The 17,378-nt window shown below is 48.7% G+C and overlaps 1 protein-coding gene across 2 annotated transcripts in view; it reads left to right on the top strand.

The window, feature by feature from the left end:
• The window catches only part of SHISAL1 (shisa like 1), a 111,650-nt gene that overhangs the window by 50,750 nt on the left and 43,522 nt on the right, over nucleotides 1–17,378 (top strand). For both annotated transcript variants that reach the window (XM_056797501.1, XM_007502775.3), the window contains exons 2-3: nucleotides 2,726–2,825; nucleotides 5,901–6,114. In XM_056797501.1, the coding sequence (XP_056653479.1) occupies nucleotides 2,759–2,825; nucleotides 5,901–6,114 (281 nt within the window). In that variant the 5' untranslated portion in view covers nucleotides 2,726–2,758. The remainder of the gene's footprint in view (nucleotides 1–2,725; nucleotides 2,826–5,900; nucleotides 6,115–17,378) is intronic.

Here is a 17,378-nt window from a genome sequence, read left to right as displayed (position 1 = left end):
TGTCCTCAGCCCCTCTTGGCTCTCTGTGCTGAAGGGAGCTCCCGCCACATTTTGTGGTGTGTCCAAGAGTCAAAAGTAGCAGTTATGATGAGCTGCGTTCTAGGTTCAGTCTGATGTTACTGAGTGTGTGACCCTGGACCAGTCACTTGACCTTTAACTCTCTAGTAGATGTGCTGCAGACAAGCCCAGGGGGAGCTTCCTCACCCAGAGCTCCTCACACCAGTGAAATCTCCGTTCTGGACTTTAAAGGCTAACCTGTCCCAGCCAAGTCCATTCCACAAGGACCATCAAAATGGCGCCCGCATCAGCAGCGAGAAGGCTGAGCATCTCCCCTGAGGACTGTCCTGGCAGCCGCCCAGTCGGGCCAGATGAAGCTGGTCTGGAGCAGACACCAGGCAGGGTTCTTGGTGTCACGGCAAGGTCAGAGGAGAGTGATGTCATCGCTTCTGGGCCCGGGAGCAGCCCGGAGGTTGCCAACAGGCGCCGAGGTGGGCAGCTTCCACCCCGGGCACAGCTTGTTCCAGGAGCTGGAAAGGATGGAAACTCCCTGGGCAGAGAGAAGATTCCTTTCAGAATTGATGGATCACATCATGGAATCTCTACATGGAGAACAGTCCATCCAACAATGACAGCAACAACAACAATAATACCTCACATCTCTATAGCCCTTTACAATGATCTCATTTAATCCCCGAGAGGTCGGGGCTCTGATTATGCCCATTTTACAGATGAAGAAACTGAGGCAAGCTGAGATTAAGTGATTTGCCCAGGGACATACACACAGCTAGTATGTGGCTTCTTTTGAACTGTCCCCAGTTGAATAGAATAAGAATCTCCCCTCCATAACATACTTGACAAGTGGTCATCCAGCTTCCTTCTGAAACCCACCAGTGATGGAGAGCCCACTACCTCCTAAGTCAGCCCATCCAATGGCTCTGGAGTCAGAGGATGTGGGTTCAAGTTCTGCCTCTGATTCCATGTCTAATTCTGTGTCTATCCCTAGCTGTTTGCTGTGTGTCTTTAGAAAAATCACTTCCTCTCCTAAGCCTCAGTTTCCTTGTCTGTAAAATGAAGGGGTTGATCCTCTGACCAAGAAATCAATCAAGAGGCTCTTCTGGGGACTAGGATGTCATCAGAGTCCACCTAAACTCAGATTCTATGAAAGACTGTCACCTTGAAGAGGTCGAGGTCTGTGCCTGTGGCTTAGGATGGCAAGAGAACCCCCAGACGTGGATGGTTCGAGCCTGTCCTCAGTCAAACCAATAAGCACTCACCAAGCACCTACTATGTGCCTGCCACTGAGCTAATTAAGCCCAGAGATACAGAGGCAAAACATCAAGTAGCTCCTGGCCCCAAGGAGCAGAGAATGATTCTGGGGAGATAGCAGAGAAGGGGAGACTCGAGCCATGAGGAAGCTGGGAAAGTCTCTTATAAGTGGTGGCCCCAGAGCTGTCTGGAAGGAAACTAGAGGTCGCAAGAAGCAGATTTGAAAAGATAGACTCTTCTAGGTTTGGGGGAACAGCCGGAGCAAAGGCATGGAGATGGGTACCTGCTGCCCTTCAGGAGCTCATATTCTAACAGTGGAGACAACATGTACACTTAGGAGGAGATGCAAGGTAATTTGAGCAGGGAGGAAACACTGGGAATCAGGGAAGGTTTGGTGTAGGAGATGATACCTTGGAGGGAAGATAAAGATTCTAAGAGGTAGAGAATGTGGGAATGGAAGATAACAGCCTAGACAAATGCTTGGAGGTGGGAAATTAAATACTAAGTTGAGAAAAGTCCACAGTGGGTCAGTTTGGCTGCCATGACTCATGAAAAATCACCATTTGACAACTATTTGATCAATTCAAATGACCATCCCCTGGGTATGAGACCTGGGACTTCTACCAGCATCGATGGAGTCTACTCTCTGGATGGAGAGCCTCTGCTCCCAGAAAGCTCTGTCTAAATTCTTAGGGACTCAGGAGAAAGAAGCTCTCCACCTCCAGAGAAAGAACTGTGGGAGCGGAAACGCAGAAGAAAAACAGCTGCCTGATCACATGGTCGATGGGGATATGACTGAGGATGGAGACTCTAAATGATCACTCCAGTGCAAATATCAATAATATGGAAATAGATCTTGGTCAATGACACATGTAAAACCCAGTGGAATTGTGCGTTGGTTACGGGGGGGGGGGGGGGGAGGAGGGAAATAACATGAATCATGGAACCCTGGGAAAATAGTCTAAATTAATTAGTTTAATAAAAATTTTAAAAAGAAAGCTCTCTGTCTAGTAGGGAATACCAGACACTGACTATGATACCTATTAGTATATGACAGATCCAGAAACATATATAATGAATAGTATACATAGATAGACGGAGAGGGAAAGAGAGAGAGAGACAGAGGCAGAAAGAGAGGGAGAGAGACAGAGAGAAGGGGAGAGAGGGAGAGAGGAGGGGAGAGATCAGCAAAGACTTCCTGGAGGAGGTGACATGGGCATGCAAGCCTTGAAGGACAGGCAAAAATTGAGCTAGGTGTTTATGTGAAGGTCAGCACTCGCCTGGGGGGGGTCCCCTCTCCAGGACCTGCAGCACCCAAGTCCATCTCGATTCAGGGTTCTTGAGGCCTCCGGGCCTCCGGCAGAGCTGTGTGTCCCCGGGGAGGTCACTTCTCGGCCCTGGGAGCCAGCCCAGTGTGGACTGTGAAGCCCGTCCCTCACGCACTGCCTCTCTCGCTCAGGTAATCCCCTGACGGATCAATGACAGCCAAACGATGACAAGTTGGGGCCAGCAGTCCTTGAATGTGCTCACCGTCCTTCTCTCGTTGCTGTTCTCCGCAGGTGAGTCTCAGGCATGGGCCAGGGGCTGGGAGGGGGAGGAGGGCCAGCAAAGCCCGGGGATTGCGAGGGGCCTCACTGCAGAAGGGGAACGCTTGGGGAAAACCAGAGAATCCCACTCATTTCTCTCTGGGCCGGAGAAGAAGTCCCAGGATTTCTGGGGGGAGTGGCACGAGGCTCCAGATAGTGTTAGAGGCTGGATTTAAAGTCAGAGGGTGTGAGTTCAAATCCTAGGACTCCCATTTATCCTCTTGAGCAATTCTCTCCCCCAATCCTCTGTTAAAAGGTAAACTGGGGGGAGCTGGGTGGCTCAGTGGGAGGTCCTGGATTCAAATCTGACCTCAGACACTTTCTATCAGAGTCAACTTCACCCCCCCATTGCCTTGCCCTTACCTCTCTTCTGCCTTGGGACCAATATACAGCATTGAATCTAAGATGGAAAGGGAGGGGTTTTAATAAAATTAAATTTAAAAAGGTAAATTAGAAGGGTTCTGAGACCCCTCCTCCCTCAGGTCCCAAGATCAGGGTTCAAATCAGGATTCAAGTCTTATCAGCCATGTGACCTTGAGCAAGTCCCTTCCCTTGTCTGGGCCTGCATTTCCTATCTGTAAATGAAGAGTTGGACCTAAATAGCGGCCCAAGTTTCCTCTTCTTTTCAAATAGAAGGCTGGCCTAGATGTCTCCTCGGAGGATCCTTCCCACTAATTAAGAGGACATTAATTAGAACTCCCTTTCCTCTAAGCCTGGCAAGAAGGATGGAGCCCTCCTCCTCGGTGACATCGAAGGCCAGCTCGTAGAGGAGCCCCGTCCAGGGCCAATCAGTGCCGGACTCCTGGCCACAGAGCCCGGAGCCACCAAACGCTGCATGGCCGCCTCTCCCCAATCCTGGCCCTTCCAGCACTCTGCTTAACAAACAAAACAAGAATCTGCCCTCCTGGGAGAGCTCTGAGCCGCTGACCATGGCCAGAGCCGCTGCCAAGACTCAGGCTTGGCCATTTCTAAGAGTCATCAGGAGGAAAAGAGGCTTTCCGCTGTCTCCTTGCTCAGCTTTCCTCTCTGTTCCCCTGGTGGCCATTTGGCTCAGCCCTACAAGGTCAAAAACTAGGAGGGACTGTGGGGAAAACTCGAAACTCTGGGCCTCAGTATCCTCATCTGTAAATGGAAGAGGACAGACTCAATGTCTCCCGACTAGCTCTCTATCTAGCAGTCTTTTAGGTTCAGAATTGGAAGGGATAGAGGAAAGCCAAACCGCCTCATTTTACAGATGAGGAAACTGAGGCCCAGGGAGACTGTGAATTGCCTGAGGTTTCCCATCTAGATCACCCAGGATCTATTCTGAGAGTCAGCAGGGTACGAGAATCGGCCCTGTAGCGCGAGGTCCAAAGCCCACTTCTGAGCCTTAGGATCGGCATGACTGTGGGCAAGTCACTTGGATTCTCTGCAGCTCACAGGAGATGAGGCTCAATGGCCTCTGAAGTCCCTCGGAGCTCCCCGTGGGTGACCCTAAGCCAGGATTCCCCCCTCACACCCTGGTGCCTCCCTGAAAACCCACCGATTTCTCTAAGGCTCTGACTTTAGCCCAATGCCCAGAAGTGGGAATAGGCTTGCCTGGAACCTCAGAACTATTAAAGCCGAGTCTGGGCTGTGCTTTTCTGTGTGGAGCCAGATGTGTTTAGTCAGTTCCAGCTCATCAGCCCCAAGTCCAGATGTTCATCCAGCTATTTTGTCTGCACCACATCCATCAGCCACCCAGTGTTTACTGAGCACCTTCCCCGCACCCATCGGCCTGGAGGTGGAGACAGTGAATAAGCTGTGGCTGGGGGGGGGGGTGGAGCAGGGGACCCCTCTTACCCCAAGGTCTCCAGGTGCAGAGAGAAATCTCATCACCTCTTCCTCCAGGAGGTCACCCCCCTCCCAAGGCACAAATAATGTCTCCCTCCTCTATCCTTTAAAAGAACGGTTTTTCACCTCCTTTGTGCTTTGGGATCATAGCTGGAAGGACCCTCTGAGATCCTCTGGTCCCATCCCTTCATTTTACAGTTGAGGAAACTGAGGCCCCATACAGTGACTTGCTCGGGATCACAGTCAGTAAACACTGAATTAGGATTTGAATTCAGATGGGAGTACAAAAGTATAAGGAAGCTGGGGAAGAGGGGATCAGCCTCAGTGATCTCTACCACCCTATACCCTTCAGCATCACCATGAGGGCTTGAGGAAGGGGGGTAAGCCCTAGATGGGCCTTGAAGGATGGTTATGGTTAAATGGGGGACAGAGGAGAAAGCTCCTAGGATCCCAGCTCGAGAGTGAGGAGGACTACCTTCCAGGTCATCAAGTCCAACTTTCTCGTTTTCAGAGAGACCCAGAGAGGCAAGGAAGTGACTTGCCCAAGGTCGTGTAGACAAGATAGAATTTGAATCCAGGTCTTGTGACCAAGCATAGGGGCCCTCACTACAGGATGCTACCCCCAAATAAGCAAAAGGTGTAGATAGACTGAGCCTGACAGAAATGACAAGGTCAGGATTCTGAAATTCTTTCGCTATGAATCAGGCACTTACTATATGCAAAACTCGGGGCCTGGAGCTGTGGAGATACAGGGAGGCATAAGACATGGCCCCGGCCCCTGTGGGGGGAAACTCACAAAAATCTAAAAAGAAAGAAGCCAGGTAGGCAAGAGCCAAAATGGAGCCCTACCTCCTTCCCTCGGAAATCAGGGAGGGCTTCGTGGAGCAGGGAGCATTTGACAGCACAGAGAAAAGGGGATGGGAGGGGAATTTCCGACCTGAAGAACAGCCTGAGCACAGGAGGCAGGAAGAAGAAGCGGGTTTTACATAGAGGGAAGATGCGGGAGAAGGTTAGAGCCCGTGGCGAATGCTCTACCCTGTGGGTAGTCAGTCGGGCGCCCCGGAGGGCGGGAAGTTTGCCTTCAGAACTGAGTGGAAGGCAGGACCCTGGCAAGTCGGAGGAGGACGTCCAGGGCGGGAGGAGGGAGGCCGAGCGCTGGCCTGCTCTTCCCTCCCCGCTCCCGGGGGCCCTGTTTCGAGGAGGTGCCGAGCCCGTGTGGGGTGCTTTCTTTTGCAGCGCTCTCGGCACACTTTCGAGTCTGCGAGCCCTACATCGACCACAAAGGCCACTATCACTTTGGCTTCCACTGCCCCCGGCTCTCGGACAACAAGACCTACATCTTGTGCTGTCACCATAACAACACGGTCTTTAAATACTGCTGCAATGAGACGGAGTTCCAGGCGGTGATGCAGCTCAATCTCACCAGGCAATCGGAAGGCTACATGCATAAGTAAGTAGATTCGGCCGACCCCGCTTGGCCCTCGTCTTCCTTCCTTCAGAGCACCGAGCCCCAGGAGAGAGCGCGAGGGCTTCGGGGGCAGGCGCGAGCCTCTGTACGCCCTGCTGGCGCCCCCTCACCTTCACCTTCCCCGTTTGTAAAGGGGGGCACTAGAGCGCCAGACAAAGGGGCGTTACTGGGTGGGCATCCGCCCTTCCTCTGGCGTCGGTGCCTGGGCGCCGCCCCCCGCCCCCCCCCATCGGCTCGTTATACCGTTATCTTCTAAGACAATCTCCCAGTACCTCGGCACTCGGGCTTCAAAGCGCACACAGCCCGCCACCCCACCTAACTGGAGCCACCGAACAATAGCGGCGCTCCGCGATTCCAAATGCTTTATAAACATTAACAAGCCCGAGCCAGGCTCCGGCTAAGGGCGGGAGGCAAATGCGACCGTCACCTTGCTCCAGATGGGGAACTCTGTCCCCGAGGGAGACAGCTGGTGCCAGGAGGAGAACTCAGGCGAAGGGATTTAATGGGAAGAGGCAGAGAAGCGGCTGGAGGCTTGGCACCCACCCCGAGGGCTCCAACTTTTCCAATGGCGTGGAGAGAGGGGTTTTTCCAATTCTTATTTTGAAAACCCTGCCTCTCCCCAACCTGCATATTTGCATGGGATTTCACACTGGAGCTGCTGAAATGTTGCACTGCTTGGTCCTGAAGCTCACTGAGCAAATTTCAAAGGAACCATTTGTCTCCAAGAAAGGAAGGAACCATTGATTCTTAGGGTCATGGGCGTCCTGGAATCTGACACTACAGCACCTTAGAACCTTCCACTCTTAGACTCCAGCATCCTAGCATCCTCCTCTTTGGGAATTGTAGGATAGGAGTATCTTGGAACCTTAGAATTGGAATATCCAAGAATCTTAGCATTAGAGCATCCTAGCATCTTAGAGTAGCCTGGGATCTTAGACTTGGAGTAGCCTGGGATCTTAGAATCTTATATTAGAGTATCATAGCCTCAGGCTAGAGTTTCACAAGAATCTTGGACTGCAGTATTCTAGAATCTTAGACTAGAGGATCCTAGAATCCTAGAATTGGAGCATCCTCCTCTCTTGGAATTGTAGGATCTGAGTATCATGGAATCTTAGCATTAGAGTAGCCTGGGATCTTAGACTTAGAGTAGCCTGGGATCTTAGAATCTTATATTAGAGTCTTATAGCCTCAGGTTAGAGTTTCACAAGAATCTTGGACTGCAGTATTCTATAATCTTAGACTAGAGGATCCTAGAATCTTATTCTAGGAGATCCTAGAATCTTATTCTAGAAGATCCTAGAATCCTAGAATTGGAGCATCCTCCTCTTTGGGAATTGTAGGATATGAGTATCTTGGAACCTTAGAATTGGAATATCCGACAATCTTAGCATTAGAGCATCCTAACATCTTAGAGTAGCCTAGGATCTTAGACTTGGAGTAGCCTGGGATCTTAGAATCTTATATTAGAGTATCATAGCCTCAGGCTAGAGTTTCACAAGAATCTTGGACTGCAGTATTCTAGAATCTTAGACTAGAGGATCCTAGAATCCTAGAATTGGAGCATCCTCCTCTCTTGGAATTGTAGGATCTGAGTATCATGGAATCTTAGCATTAGAGTAGCCTGGGATCTTAGACTTAGAGTAGCCTGGGATCTTAGAATCTTATATTAGAGTCTTATAGCCTCAGGTTAGAGTTTCACAAGAATCTTGGACTGCAGTATTCTATAATCTTAGACTAGAGGATCCTAGAATCTTATTCTAGGAGATCCTAGAATCTTATTCTAGAAGATCCTAGAATCCTAGAATTGGAGCATCCTCCTCTTTGGGAATTGTAGGATATGAGTATCTTGGAACCTTAGAATTGGAATATCCGACAATCTTAGCATTAGAGCATCCTAACATCTTAGAGTAGCCTAGGATCTTAGACTTGGAGTAGCCTGGGATCTTAGAATCTTATATTAGAGTATCATAGCCTCAGGCTAGAGTTTCACAAGAATCTTGGACTGCAGTATTCTAGAATCTTAGACTAGAGGATCCTAGAATCCTAGAATTGGAGCATCCTCCTCTCTTGGAATTGTAGGATCTGAGTATCATGGAATCTTAGCATTAGAGTAGCCTGGGATCTTAGACTTAGAGTAGCCTGGGATCTTAGAATCTTATATTAGAGTCTTATAGCCTCAGGTTAGAGTTTCACAAGAATCTTGGACTGCAGTATTCTATAATCTTAGACTAGAGGATCCTAGAATCTTATTCTAGGAGATCCTAGAATCTTATTCTAGAAGATCCTAGAATCCTAGAATTGGAGCATCCTCCTCTTTGGGAATTGTAGGATATGAGTATCTTGGAACCTTAGAATTGGAATATCCGACAATCTTAGCATTAGAGCATCCTAACATCTTAGAGTAGCCTAGGATCTTAGACTTGGAGTAGCCTGGGATCTTAGAATCTTATATTAGAGTATCATAGCCTCAGGCTAGAGTTTCACAAGAATCTTGGACTGCAGTATTCTAGAATCTTAGACTAGAGGATCCTAGAATCCTAGAATTGGAGCATCCTCCTCTCTTGGAATTGTAGGATCTGAGTATCATGGAATCTTAGCATTAGAGTAGCCTGGGATCTTAGACTTGGAGTAGCCTGGGATCTTAGAATCTTATATTAGAGTCTTATAGCCTCAGGTTAGAGTTTCACAGAATCTTGGACTGCAGTATTCTATAATCTTAGACTAGAGGATCCTAGAATCTTATTCTAGGAGATCCTAGAATCTTATTCTAGAAGATCCTAGAATCCTAGAATTGGAGCATCCTCCTCTTTGGGAATTGTAGGATATGAGTATCTTGGAATCTTAGAATTGGAATATCCAAGAATCTTAGCATTAGAGCATCCTAACATCTTAGAGTAGCCTAGGATCTTAGACTTGGAGTAGCCTGGGATCTTAGAATCTTATATTAGAGTATCATAGCCTCAGGCTAGAGTTTCACAAGAATCTTGGACTGCAGTATTCTAGAATCTTAGACTAGAGGATCCTAGAATCCTAGAATTGGAGCATCCTCCTCTCTTGGAATTGTAGGATCTGAGTATCATGGAATCTTAGAATTGGAATATCCTAGCATCTTAGCATTAGAGTAGCCTAGGATCTTAGAATTGGAGCGTCCTCCTCTCTTGTAATTGTAGGATCTGAGTATCATGGAACCTTAGAATTAGAATATCCTAGAATCTTAGCATTAAAGCATCCTAGTATCTTAGCATTAGAGTAGCCTGGGATCTTAGAATTGGAGTAGCCTAGGATCTTAGAATTGGAGTATCCTGGAATCTTAGAATCTTATATTACAGGCTTATATTACATATAGCCTCAAGTTAGAGTTTCACAAGAATCTTGGACTGCAGTATTCTATAATCTTAGACTAGAGGATCCTAGCATCTTAGAATTGGAGCATCCTCCTCTTTTGGAATTGTAGGATCAGAGTATCATGGAATCTTAGAATTGGAATATCCGAGAATCTTAGCATTAGAGCATCCTAGCATCTTAGCATTAGAGTAGCCTAAGATGTTAGATTCTTATATTAGAGTATCATAGCCTCACATTAGAGTTTCACAGAATCTTGGACTGCAGTATTCTAGAATCTTATTCTAGAAGATCCTAGAATCTTATTCTAGAAGATTCTAGAATCCTAGAATCACAGCATCCTCCTCTTTTGGAATTGTAGGATCCGAGTATCATGGAATCTTAGAATTGGAATATCCTAGCATCTTAGCATTAGAGTAGCCTAGGATCTTAGAATTGGAGCGTCCTCCTCTTTTGGAATTGTAGGATCCGAGTATCATGGAATCTTAGAATTGGAATATCCAAGAATCTTAGCATTAGAGCATCCTAGCATCTTAGAGTAGCCTGGGATCTTAGACTTGGAGTAGCCTGGGATCTTAGAATCTTATATTAGAGTATCATAGCCTCAGGCTAGAGTTTCACAAGAATCTTGGACTGCAGTATTCTAGAATCTTAGACTAGAGGATCCTAGAATCTTGGAACTGAATTGTCAAGCCCCAGACTCCTGTACCATAAAAATCATATTTCAGATGTGCAATACACCAAGTATATATACTATATATCATATACATACTATATATCAAGTACTGGTGTCCCTTCCACTTTGGGACTTTCCCCATCATGATTTCAATCAGCACAAGGAATTAAATGTTAATTAGGGAGAGTTTTGTAAAATCAGATGACACGCAAAGTCCAGCAGACGACACAGCACAGGTTTAGAAGTCAGAAGTTCCTAAAATAGATAAATAGTATCATACAATATAGCTTCCCCTTTAGTGCCATAAATATGTGAGGTTTCTTTTTAAAAGTTAAAATAAGTAAAAAATTAAAGTTTGTGAAAAGAATGCAAAAGCCAGCAGCTGATACCCAAAGGCTCGAAATGTCGAGATAGACGCCTTGAAATGTCGGGCGTGTAAGGTGCCCCATAAAAGAAGAAGAAGAAGATTCGGACTTCTTCTCGGGTATGAAGGGAGGGCCAAAAAATTTGGCATGCATTGTCCAGATTGTGGGACCATCATGTCCCAGCCCCCATGACACAGAAGGGATACCTGTACATATATACTATGTGTCACATATGTGCAGTGTACATGCATCAAGCATATCCAGTTATCCCAGAACTTTAGGATCTTAGAATATGAGTATCTTAAAATTTTGAAATCACCGAATGCAAATGAACAAATATTTTAGCCCCTGACAGGTATGAGATATTATGCTAGGCACCTGGGGTACAAAGACCAAACAAAGCTATTCCTGTCCTCAAGGAGCTCACATCCTACGAGAATCCAAGAACCTTACATTTACCATCTTAGAAACACAATCAGAAGATGAGAGGGGGCTTAGTGGATGGAGAGAGCCAGGCCTAGAGACAGCAGGTCCTGGGTTCAAATTTGACCTCAGACACTTCCTAGCTGTGTGCCCCTGGGTAAGTCACTTAAACTCCCATTGTCTGGTCTTTACCACTCTTCACAGTACCGATTCTAAGATGGAAGGTCAGGGTTTAAAAACAACAGATAAGAAGGAACCTCAGAGGTTTCCTAGCCTCGATGGCATCCCTGAAGGGTGAAGTTTCATCTGTATTTGATCACTACAATGATGGGGAATTTGCCCACTCCTAAAGAGATGAGTCTGTTTCTTTAGCCCAGAGCAGAGGGTTTTCTCCCATCAAGGAGTGACTGCACAGTGAATAGATGGGAAGTTCATTTTTAGCTGCATTCGAGAGCAAATCCCCGACATCCATCCCAACCAACACGGATGACATATCCTTACCACACATGCTAAGGGTTGGCTTGGCTTCATTCAGCATTGCATCATTCATTCAGCCATTCCGTAAATATTTTTCCAGACTGTGTCTGAGGGTCTGAAGGAGCCTTTAGACCTACCCCTGTGCTCAGTGAATAGTTATAGGATTAGACTAAGCTGAACTGGGCATAGGGGAGGATAGACGTGCTCTCACTGAGCTTCTGTGGGGTCCGAAGAGATGGACCTGCCACAGGCGGGAGCTCCAGTACTGCCCTGCTTCTTGACAAGGATGGACAAAGGGCTGAGAGGGGGGCTCTCCTCTAGTGCTTCCAAACTGGCTCCCTTCTTGTTCTCGCTGCGCGCCAGTCCGCCTCCTAGCACCTTGCCTTTCCTCATACTGATGCCCATGCCTGGAAAGCCTTCCCTCCTCACCTCTGTCTCCTCAAAGCTCTAGGCTGCCACTAGGCTCAGCTCCAGCCCCAACTCCAACCAGAAATCTTCCCCGGCCACTTGGTGTCGGCTCCTTCCTCCGATGCCCATGGCTGGATTTCACTGGACTTCTCCCTGGGAGCCTGTGGATGCTCAGCACCCACTGTACACCAGGTGCTTAATGGCTTGGGTTCAGTGGATTTGTTCCTCTTTGGGCAATTTATAAAAGACCAGAGAGCAGAATCATAGAAGACAAAAGTCATCTCTGGGGGAGCAGCCCGTTCTGGTGGAAAGAATGGCCACGGAGGCCCCAAGTGTAAGAATTCAGAGGTTTAACCCTTAAGGATGGCTCCAAGCACCAAACCCAGCTTGAGAGAACCCTCTGTGAGCAGAGTATATAAGGTCTGGGCTGGGAGAGCCTTAGAACAAGGATGTCAGACCTGGGGGAGCCCTTAGAAAAGGGATATAAGACCAGGGGGAGCCCTTAGAGCAGGGATGTCAGATCAGGGGGAGACCTTAGAACAGGGATGTCAGATCTGGGGGAGCCCTTAGAAAAGGGATGTCAGACCTGGGGGAGACCATAGAACAGGGATATAAGACCTGGGGGAGCCCTTAGAACAGGGATGAGACCTGGGGGAGCCCTTAGAACAGGGATGTCAGATCTGGGGGAGCCCTTAGAAAAGGGATGTCAGACCTGGGGGAGACCATAGAACAGGGATATAAGACCTGGGGGAGCCCTTAGAACAGGGATGAGACCTGGGGGAGCCCTTAGAACAGGGATGTCAGATCTGGGGGAGCCCTTAGAGCAGAGATGAGACCTGGGGGAGCCCTTAGAGCAGGGATATCAGACCTGGGGGAGACCATAGAACAGGGATATAAGACCTGGGGGAGCCCTTAGAACAGGGATGAGACCTGGGGGAGCCCTTAGAACAAGGATGTCAGACCTGGGGGAGCCCTTAGAACAGGGATGTCAGATCTGGGGGAGCCCTTAGAAAAGGGATATAAGACCTGGGGGAGCCCTTAGAGCAGGGATGTCAGACCTGGGGGAGCCCTTAGAGCAGGGATATCAGACCTGGGGGAGCCCTTAGAGCAGGGATGAGACCTGGGGGAGCCCTTAGAACAAGGATGTCAGACCTGGGGGAGCCCTTAGAACAGGGATATAAGACCTGGGGGAGCCCTTAGAACAGGGATGAGACCTGGGGGAGCCCTTAGAACAGGGATGTCAGATCTGGGGGAGCCCTTAGAACAGAGATGAGACCTGGGGGAGCCCTTAGAGCAGGGATATCAGACCTGGGGGAGACCATAGAACAGGGATATAAGACCTGGGGGAGCCCTTAGAACAGGGATGAGACCTGGGGGAGCCCTTAGAACAAGGATGTCAGACCTGGGGGAGCCCTTAGAACAGGGATGTCAGATCTGGGGGAGCCCTTAGAAAAGGGATATAAGACCTGGGGGAGCCCTTAGAGCAGGGATGTCAGACCTGGGGGAGCCCTTAGAGCAGGGATATCAGACCTGGGGGAGCCCTTAGAGCAGGGATGAGACCTGGGGGAGCCCTTAGAACAAGGATGTCAGACCTGGGGGAGCCCTTAGAACAGGGATATAAGACCTGGGGGAGCCCTTAGAACAGGGATGAGACCTGGGGGAGCCCTTAGAACAAGGATGTCAGACCTGGGGGAGCCCTTAGAACAGGGATATAAGACCTGGGGGAGCCCTTAGAACAGGGATGTCAGACCTGGGGGAGCCCTTAGAGCAGGGATGAGACCTGGGGGAGCCCTTAGAACAAGGATGTCAGACCTGGGGGAGCCCTTAGAACAGGGATATAAGACCTGGGGGAGCCCTTAGAACAGGGATGTCAGATCTGGGGGAGCCCTTAGAGCAGAGATGAGACCTGGGGGAGCCCTTAGAACAGGGATGTCAGACTTGGGGGAGCCCTTAGAAAAGGGATATAAGACCTGGGGGAGCCCTTAGAGCAGGGAAGTCAGACCTGGGGGAACCCTTAGAGCAGGGATGAGGCCTGGGGGAGCCCTTAGAACAAGGATGTCAGACCTGGGGGAACCCTTAGAACAGGGATATAAGACTTGGCGGAGCCCTTAGAACAGGGATGTCAGACCTGGGGGAGCCCTTAGAGCAGGGATGAGACCTGGGGGAGCCCATAGAACAAGGATGTCAGACCTGGGGGAACCTTTGGAACAGGGATATAAGACCTGGGGGAGCCCTTAGAACAGGGATGTCAGATCTGGGGGAGCCCTTAGAGCAGAGATGAGACCTGGGGGAGCCCTTAGAACAGGGATGTCAGACTTGGGGGAGACCTTAGAACAGGGATGTCAGACCTGGGGGAGCCCTTAGAGCAGAGATGAGACCTGGGGGAGCCCTTAGGACAGGGATGTCAGACCTGGGGGAGCCCATAGAACAGGGATGTCAGATTAGGGGGAGACCTTAGAACAGGGATGTCAGACCTGGGGGAGCCCTTAGAACAGGGATGTCAGATCTGGGGGAGCCCTTAGAACAGGGATGTCAGATCTGGGGGAGACCTTAGAACAGAGAACATCCGGGCTTGGGAGGGGTCTTAGAACAAGGATGTCAGGGCAGAGAGAGGCCGTGCAGACTTGGAGGGAAACTTAGAGGAGGAAACTGAGGTCCAGGTGGTGAAAGGGACTCCCCCAAACCCTGAAGACCATAGAAGTAGGCAGCCAAGGCAGCATTCACACCTTGGCCTCCCAGTGCAGCCCCACCCCTGCCTCTGTGAATATGAGTCACTGTTGTCTTTCATATTATTAACTGTTGGGAAGCATCCGTTACCTTCTGGAGGAGGCCTGGGGGAGCAGGAGCTTACAGGGAGCCGAGAGGAGACGTTCTCCCCCTCCTTCAGCCTCAGCAAACCCCCTGCTTCTCCCTGGCACATGAATCAGCCCCAGAGGCAGAGCTGGTGGCAGCCAAAAGGGTAACAAGCTGGATGACGGATGCCTGATTTATTTGTGCTTTCTGAAAGAACAGAATGGCTTGTTTGGGCTGGGGCTGTTTGGCAGATGGGATGCCAGGCCAGGCTGCAGAAAACTGTCGGATACGGGAACTCACCAAAACAGAAGCCAGGCTCCTGCGGGGGACAGGGGCTAAAGGGAGTGTCGGAGCACCCGATTTCGTACATTTCCTTTAGGGTATGCTCTGGCCAATCACTGAATTCTTCTGTGCCTTGATTTCTAAATTTGTAAAATGGGAAGAATGGGTTAATCAACAAGTATTTATTAAGTCTCTAACAGAACTAAATCCTGGGGGTGGGAGAAGGGGGGATAGTTCCTGCCCTCAACAGGGTTTCTATGCTAACTTGGGAGACAATCTTGTTATTGGAGAAAGCTTTCCTTTTTGAGTTCATGTGGTAGCTAACTGCTGCCAAAATAAATCTACCGTGATGCAGAAAGCATAGATGTAAAAACTTCGGTTTTATTATTCTTAAGCACAGGAATGGAGACTAAGAAAAATAAGTGCTAAACAGAGATTAGGATTTTTTGAGAAACTTTTATGGAGAAAATGATGTCATGGAGCCAGAGAACTAATTCTTTTACATATGGCAATCTCATGCGTTCTTTTAGGCTATTAAGAAAAAAGACAGATTCCTAATGCCACGCTCCCTTCAATCTCACAAAAGTTGAACCAACTTAGTCAAGCAGAGCCATCATCTCATACATCCCCCCAAGAAACAAACCTTGTTAAACAAGCTCTCTATGTAAACTAAATCAAATTACAAATTAAACTACATTTAGAGGGTGCCCAACTGGGTTGATTGAGGGGAAAGATGTGAACATCCACAGAATCTGTGTCAGTTGGATCCCTTCTTTAAGTCCAATTACTTGGGAAATCTTGATTCTCTTTTTTGCTCTTCTTATTTAAGGAATGTTAGTCTTCCATGAATCAGGTTTTGGTCAAGTGAGGTTAATATTAACAGAAGACAGGCTTTCAATTAACCAAAAGTTGCCGTGGGGATGATCTGGAGCCCAAAACAATAAAAATTAACAAAAAGAAATCAAAGGTAAAAAATCTTTTCATAAAATATCATCTTCTTGTAGGCGGGATATGCTTCACTCTTGTCTTTGTATCCCCAGCACTTAGCATAGCACCTGCACACGGTGGACGTTCCATAAAAAGTGGATTAAGTGTTGTAATTGGATGATGCTTGTTCACCTGCCTCTCCGGGGTATTTTGAGGAAGGAGTTCTATAAAATCTGCAGCATTCAAGAAATTGAGTTGTTGTTGGGAAGAAGGAGGTGATCAAAACCATTTCTGGTTCTGCTGCTCCTTGGAAATTGCTAGCATTCCCTCATTCATAGAGCGAGGCGGAGGGAGCCTGGTGCTCAGGAAAAAAACCAGGATATGAGAATTCACATCACAGCTTATCATTTCCTAAATGCAACAGCCCAGGCCCCTCACTGTCCTCACTTGTCCTCTCTCACTGGAAACCTTCAAGTGGAGGCTGGATGTGTGTTCTCAGCGGTGGTGTAATAGGGCCAGTAGGTTGGATGATGCGATTGCCCAAGTGCCTGCTTCTGAGTCTGAGTTAGCCTGCCTTCTCTGGGCATGCCCCAGTTGGTCAAAGTCCCTTCCAAAATGGCGCCCATTGCTCTGTGGATGACAAATGCTCACTGACCTATTATGGGCTCCACCATAGAGGAACCATTTTCTAAGTGTTCCTCCATTGATATCCACCTCCAGTGCCCCATCACTGGATCAGGGTGACCCTGGGCTCTCACACACAGAGCCACGAGTTCGAGAAGAACCTCTGACAGGTCCTTCTGGGCTGGAAAAGCATCAAGTCTGGGCCCACTGGTGAAGTATGTGTCTGTGCTCCAAGGACCTCAGCATCAGATTGGCTACAGATGGATGCATTTTTCAGCAATAGCAACTCTCAGAGCCCATTGTCCTGGTCACAGAGAGGCTGCTATCTGTATGGAGGGAAGGCGCAGCACCATTGGGGTACTCTCCAATGCCTGATTCAAAAGAAAACTCGAGAAGCCCCCGAGGTGACCTTTGATGCTAGATGGCATCCTAATGCACTTATAGAAAAATGCACCCATGGGCTCTCTTTCCCTGGCACGAGTTTAATTGCAGGGAGAAAACTCATCTCTGCAAATCAGTGTGTTTGCTTTTGGGTGTCAGAAATGATCAAGTCTGCAGCCCATCATGTTCCCCTGAATGCCTCCCCGCTTCTGTCCTCAGCGTGAACATCGCTAAGTGACAGGAAGCTTCTCACTGCCTCTCCAGGGAGACCATTTCACGTTTCATCTTAAGCCTCAATCGACCACCCTGTGATTTCTCCAGCTTCTGCCTGCTAGGGCTGGGCAGAACAAGGCCAATCCCTTGTCCGTGTGGAAATCCTTCCAACCCTTCCCCCAAGAATCCTCTGGCTCCCAGTCCCTCGGGCCACACTCCTACCATGAGGGCTCCTCCTCTCCTCTTGTTACTCCCCACTCATGGATGTTCCCAAAGAACTGAACTCCAGACTCCATTAGGGGGGTCTGAGAAGGGGAGAGAGGGGGCTCCACCCT

Source organism: Monodelphis domestica, chromosome 5 (assembly GCF_027887165.1).
Source record: "Monodelphis domestica isolate mMonDom1 chromosome 5, mMonDom1.pri, whole genome shotgun sequence".
Taxonomy (NCBI): domain Eukaryota; kingdom Metazoa; phylum Chordata; class Mammalia; order Didelphimorphia; family Didelphidae; genus Monodelphis; species Monodelphis domestica.
The sequence above is the reverse complement of the archived record's forward strand: the minus strand, read 5'-3'. Positions and strand labels throughout refer to the sequence as shown.